The sequence below is a fragment of the Lipotes vexillifer genome, unplaced genomic scaffold (assembly GCF_000442215.2).
Source record: "Lipotes vexillifer unplaced genomic scaffold, Lipotes_vexillifer_v1.1 scaffold875, whole genome shotgun sequence".
Taxonomy (NCBI): domain Eukaryota; kingdom Metazoa; phylum Chordata; class Mammalia; order Artiodactyla; family Lipotidae; genus Lipotes; species Lipotes vexillifer.
Genome location: NW_006792177.1, coordinates 76,673 through 82,876, shown reverse-complemented (window position 1 = coordinate 82,876; position 6,204 = coordinate 76,673). Strand labels below are relative to the sequence as shown.

General features: G+C 53.8%; 1 protein-coding gene across 1 annotated transcript; it reads left to right on the top strand.

The window, feature by feature from the left end:
• The first annotated feature begins 358 nt into the window (after window positions 1-358).
• On the top strand, window positions 359-5,946 carry SLC52A3 (solute carrier family 52 member 3). Its single transcript, XM_007465363.1, has 4 exons — window positions 359-925; window positions 2,588-3,093; window positions 5,126-5,249; window positions 5,734-5,946. The coding sequence occupies exons 1-4, from the start codon at window positions 359-361 to the stop codon at window positions 5,944-5,946; spliced, it is 1,410 nt and encodes a 469-aa protein (XP_007465425.1).
• The last annotated feature ends 258 nt before the right edge of the window (window positions 5,947-6,204 follow it).

Here is a 6,204-nt window from a genome sequence, read left to right as displayed (position 1 = left end):
TCTGTCTTTTGATCTTGTTGTTGGTATCTTTTGGCATTTTTTGCAGAGGCTGTTTTGTTTGCTTGCTTGCTTTTGTGTGTTCTAAGATTTATGCAGTTGAAAGTATCAAATTTTTCTTTTGTAGTCTCTGGATTTACAAGTCACCATTAGGAAAGCCTTCCCCACTGGAAGCTTACTTATAAAGTAATTTGTCCATGTTTTCTGCTAATAAAAAGCCACCTTGTTCGTGCGGAGGGCCCAGAAGCACAGTCTTTTGCTAGATGGTGAACCTGACTTTGCTCACCTAGTATTTTTCTCCATCAAACACTGCAGGCTGATCTGTGGAGGCAGCAGCCTCCGGCCCAGGGCAGACGTCATCATGGCCTTCCTGATACACCTGCTGGTCTGTACCTTCGGGATGGGCTCCTGGGTGGCCATCAACGGGCTCTGGGTAGAGCTGCCCCTGCTGGTAACGGAGCTGCCCGAGGGCTGGTACCTGCCCTCCTACCTCACAGTAATCATCCAGCTGGCCAACATCGGCCCCCTGCTGGTCACCCTACTCCATCACTTCCAACCCGGCTGCCTTTCTGAGGTGCCTATCATCTTCACTGTGCTGGGGGTGGGCACCATCGCCTGCACCCTCTTCGCCTTCCTCTGGAATGTCACCTCCTGGGTGCTGGGCAGCCACCACAGCATCGCCTTTCTGGTCCTCACCTTCTTCCTGGCCCTGGTGGACTGTACCTCCTCCGTCACCTTCCTGCCCTTCATGAGCAGGCTGCCCACCCACTACCTCACCACCTTCTTTGTGGGTGAAGGACTCAGCGGCCTCCTGCCTGCCCTGGTGGCTCTCGCCCAGGGCTCGGGTCTCACCACCTGTGTCAACATCACTGAGACATCAGACACCACCCCGATCCCTGAGACCACCAGGAACATGGACAGCCCACAGGTACCTGGCATTACCCAGAGCTGTTGCAGCTCTGTTCTTGGTCATAAGCAAGATCATACGGAGGGCTGGCGTTTCCTAGATGTTGGGTAGACCAGTGTTCTTGACCGGGTCAGCACTTTAGAGCACCTGGGGGAGCTGCTGAGACATATGCCAGCGGGCATCCCCCCTCACCCCCATCCCTGAAATCCTTGGGGTCAGATGTGTTTTGGACTCTCGAGTTTCAGATTTTAGAACACACTTACCCCAAGTCTGGGACAGGGCCTGTGACTCAGCAGTGCAGCACAGTGACCCCCCCGCTGCCCACAGCCCGGGGCATTCATGCCCAGAAGGCGGATGAAAGCTGTAAACAGACTCATATCCAGCTCAAGTGTTGCTGTCAAATGAGTCACAGAAAAATTCTGGCTTTTAGAGCTTTCTGGATTTCAGAATTGCAGATAAGGGATTGTAAACGTGTATGTATTCAAAATTCCTCAGGTGTCGCTAATGTACAGCCGGGGCTGAGAACCATAGACTTTAGACGTTGCTTTAATACCTCGTGTTGTTACAACATCAAACTTCCTCGCTGGATATTGGACAATATATACATCTAACACTATCCGAACCACCGCAGTACAGCCATGTTTGCAAACCAGTGGCCTGGGCCACCATAGCGTGAAAGCATTTTTCTTTTTTGAGAGTTTGAATTAGTTGGTGACATTTAAATTTTTTGAAATTTCACATATATAAATCTAGAGGCATGATATCTCTTGGAAAAAAGTCGCCCCAGGGCGCCTTTGGGTGGGGCTGCTCTCCTGTCTCCAGCCAGCCCCCCCTCCTCTGAACACGTATATTTGTGGTTACCAGCCCTGGAGGGTAGTAAGGGGGGAAAGCTGTAGCTTCTGGGTCAGAAAGAACCAAGTGCACTGGCTTCGCCACATACTCCCCGGAACCCTCAGGCAAGACAAACCGTCCTGGCACCTCTGTGCCCTCTAAAACCAGGGGTGATGGACCCCACTGCGCGGGGCCGTCAGAAGGCGCACGCGAGCTGCTACGTGCCCAGTGCTGCTGTCCAGTGAGCAATCAGTCAGTGTGAGCGTTTATTATCCATCACTTACTTAATAATAATGCCTAATATTATTGTATACAGGCAGACCTTGGAGATAATTGAGGGTTTCGTTCCAGACCACGGCAATAAAGCAATATTGCAATAAAGAGAGTCACACAAATTTTTTTTGGTTTCCCAGTGCATATAAAAGTTATGTTTACACTATATGTAGTCTATTAAGTGTAAAGTAGCATTATGTCTAAAACAACAATGTACATACCTTAATTAAAAAATACTTTATTGCTAAAAAATGCTAACCATCATCTGAGCCTTCAGCAGGTTGTAATCTTTTTGTTAGTGGAGGGTTTGAAATATTTCGAGAATTACCAAAGTGTGACCCAGAGATACAAAGTGAACAAATGCTGTTGGGAAAATGGCACCAATAGACTTGCTCGATGTAGGGTTGCCACAAACCTTCAGTCTGTATACACACACACAAAACATGCAATATCCACGAAGTGTAATGAAGTGACGCACAATAAAGCAAGGTGTGCCTGTATTGTCATCATCAATTGTGTCGTCACCTGGGCCCTGACATCACCCAGGGATCCGACTGACCCTTGTTTTGTCTTTCCCAGGGAGCTAGCAGCACTTTGGTGTCTGAGCTCGCTAGGACAGCAGCCTCCGTGGTCCGCCTGGAAAGCCACTACCTCCCCGCCACCTTCTCGCCCTTCGTCTTCTTCCTCCTGCTCTCCCTCATGATGGCCTGCTGCCTCATTGCTTTCCTTTTCCTCCAGCGTCAACCCAGGCGCCGGGAAGCTTCCATAGAAGACCTCCTCACCTCTCAGGTCACCCTCCACTCCATCCGGCCGCAGGAAGGGAAGGACCTGGGCCCCCCAGGCCCGGAGGACAGCGGCAAGAGCCAGGAGCCTCTGGAGGAAAAGACAGCCCCCCAGCACCTGGCCCACCTGACCTTCATCTACATCCTGGTGGCCTTTGTGAACGCGCTCACCAACGGCGTGCTACCCTCCGTGCAGACCTACTCCTGCCTGTCCTATGGGCCTGTGGCCTACCACCTGTCCGCCACCCTCAGCTCCATGGCCAACCCTCTCGCCTGCTTCCTCTCCATGTTTCTGCCTAACAGGTCTACCCCCACCTGGCCCTGGAGAACTCTGGTTGGGGGCACACTTCATGTCAGAACCCAGAATCCCACATCCACCTATTAGGCTGGATGTGTAGTGGTTAAGAATATGGTTCCTGGGGCTCAACTGCCTGGGTTCAAATCCCGGCTCTGCCACTTACTAGCTTTGTGATACTGGACAAGTCACTCCACCTCTCTGTGCCTCAGGAATCTAGAAAATGGGGATAATAATAGATCTTCTTCCTAGGTTGCTGGGAGCATAAGACAAGCTAATTTGGTAAAGCTTTTACAGCAGTGGCTCATGTCAGGTCCACCATCACCGCCATTGGCCCACATGGAGGAGCAAGCAGGAAGTGAGGTTCCCATTTACAAATGGAAACCCTGAGGCTTGGAGAAAGGGTCTGCCGTGGTCTAATTCCCAGGATCTCAGCCCTGCCCTCCTGCCTCCGGCCCATGCCAGCTCCCTTGCAGCTGCAGTTCTAGGAGAATGGCTGGGCAAATTGATAAAATGCAGATTGAGCCAGCCTAGATTTCAATTTTTTTTTAATATAAATATTTATTTATTTATGGCTGTGTTGGGTCTTCGTTGCTGCGCGCGGGCTTTCTCTAGTTGTGGCGAAGCGGGGGCTGCTCTTCGTTGCGGTGTGCGCGGGCTTCTCGTTGCGGTGGCTTCTCTTGTTGCGGAGCACGGGCTCTAGGCGCGCGGGCTTCAGTAGTTGTGGCTCGAGGGCCCTAGAGCGCAGGCTCAGTAGTTGTGGCACACGGGCTTAGTTGCTCCGCGGCATGTGGAATCTTCCCGGACCAGGGCTCGAACCCATGTCCCCTGCATTGGCAGGCAGATTCTTAACCACTGTGCCATCAGGGAACTCCCGATTTCAAATTTTAATAAGCAGCCTAAGTGGTTCTGATGTAGGGACTTCGGATCCGCACAGGAGAAACACCCACCTTGGGGTCATGAAACGAGGTCTCCCTGCCTCCCACGTGCTCCTCTGCCCTGCCTGGCCTCACAGCCTCTCAGCCCTGCCCACCCCCCACCCCCCAGCCCGGCAAGGAGGAGTAATGAGGACGGGAGAGCTGGACAGAAGATGTCACTTTGCCAGAAAGCTGACTTTTCTCCCTTGAGGTTTAAAAACTGTGGAGAAAAGCTGGAGATTTCTCAGGGAGCAGGACCAGAGGCCACAGACCTGTGGATGCTGAGACGCCCAGAATGTTAGAAATACAGAGTCTGAGAGTCTCACAATTCAAGAATCTTGGAGCAGAATGAGTCCTTAGAGGCAGGGCAGCCCCTCCACTGTCACCTAGGGGTGCATACCTGTCAGTGTTCTGAAGAATGTGGCCAGGGAGACCCCAGGGAAAAGGCCTCAAATGAAGGATGGTGTCCTCAGTGGTCAGACCGAGGGCCTACATGGAGGGCCACCAGTGTAGTGCCTCTAAGCCAGCCACCAGGACCCCCAGATCATGCAAACCTCGTGCTGTAGACAGGGTAGCTGAGGCTGGAGGGAGAAGGGTCACCCGAGGTCGCACAGCACACACCCTGCAGTGCCAGTGACATGATCCAAGCCTCCCGCTCATCAGCGCAGCTTCCTGGCTGGGCTGGGAAGTATCACAGGAGGAAATGGCAGCAGATGGTAGCAGGTGGGCCCACAGCCAGGGCCAGGCCCTGCGCCCTCTGCTCCCCGGCCCCACAGGACTCATTACGCAGGTGAGGAAACTGAGGCTTAGGGACCAGTCCTGCAGGTGGAACTGAGATTTGAACAGGGCTCATGTAGCACTAGAGTCTGTTCTGTTTTTCCTGCTGGGACGCTGGGCCCTGCTGTTAACACTCAGGATGACTTGGGCCAGCCTTGACCCCAGGAACCTCACTGACCCACTTGAACTGGGTAGCCTAGAAGTTTCCACATGGGTCTAACGTCTAAGCCTGGAGACGCTGACCACTCCCTGTGGCCCCCTGGGGCTGAGGCAGGGTGGGGGAGTAGGGGCAGAGGTCAGGCTACTCACCTCCTCCATTCACGTCCCATCCCCCGCTCTGTCCTAGGTCTCTGCCATTCCTGGGGGTCCTTACAGTGCTCGGGACCAGCTTTGGGGCCTACAACATGGCCATGGCCGTGATGAGCCCCTGCCCCCTCATGCAGGGCCACTGGGGTGGAGAAGTCCTCATCGTAAGTATCTGGCCTGTGGAGCTGTCCGCCCCCCACCCCCCAGCTAGCCAAGGCCTTCTCTTGACCAAAGTCTTTGTGGTTACTCACTCAGGAAGCCCAAGGTTGGGGGGAGGGGGAGGGATGCTTCTTATTTGAAAACAGAGGCTTAAGAAGGTGAGCTGGCTGGTCCAAGGCGACAGTCCGGCTTCTCCCCTGAATGCCACACTCTTTCCACTATGTGTATGTCAGCGTGGCCTTCTCCCAGTTGCCCTTGACTTGATCATGAGACAGAAAAGCTATTGGGCTCTCCTTTGTCCTTGGGGAGGTCAACTCAGGGGGCCCCATTAGTCCAGCAGAGTCACCCGCAAAAGGCTCTCCTTGAACTTAGACGTTATTCCATGGGGTCCCCTTAGCCCTGTTCGGTCGCCCTAGAAGCGCCCTTCGCCCCTGGGGCTCGCCCCAAAGTTACCTTCACTGCTGAGTCTCTCCCAACCAATCCCCGCAGGTGGCTTCGTGGGTGCTGTTCATTGGCTGTCTGAGCTATGTCAAGGTGATGCTGGGCGTGATCCTGCGTGACCGTAGCCGCAGCGCCCTCTTGTGGTGCGGGGCGGCGGTGCAGCTGGGCTCGCTCCTTGGAGCGCTTATCATGTTCCCACTGGTCAACGTGTTGAGGCTCTTCTCATCCGCTGACTTCTGCAGCCTGCAGTGCTCCACCTAGGCCAACTGAAGTGGCGTGGTCCATCATAAGGCCCCGCCCCCATTACTAACACCCGGAAACTGGGACCCCTCGAGGCAAGGCGTGTGCCCAAGTTCGAAGAGCCAGTGGTAGGGAGCTAGGAGGCAGAGCTTTTAACCGATTCGCAGCACCCTGCTGGAGGATGTTAGAAGCGGAACAGCTGGGAGGTTGAGCTGCCCATTATAAGCTATGTGACCTTGGGGAAGTCACTTGATTGCTCTATCCCTCTGTTTCTTCATC

Coding starts and splice junctions, on each gene's coding strand:
- SLC52A3 (XM_007465363.1), top strand. CDS start 359: ATGGCCTTCCTGATACACCTGCTGGTCTGTACCTTCGGGATGGGCTCC. Junction 926..2,587: donor GGAACATGGACAGCCCACAG/GTACCTGGCATT, acceptor TGTCTTTCCCAG/GGAGCTAGCAGCACTTTGGT. Junction 5,250..5,733: donor GGGGTGGAGAAGTCCTCATC/GTAAGTATCTGG, acceptor CAATCCCCGCAG/GTGGCTTCGTGGGTGCTGTT.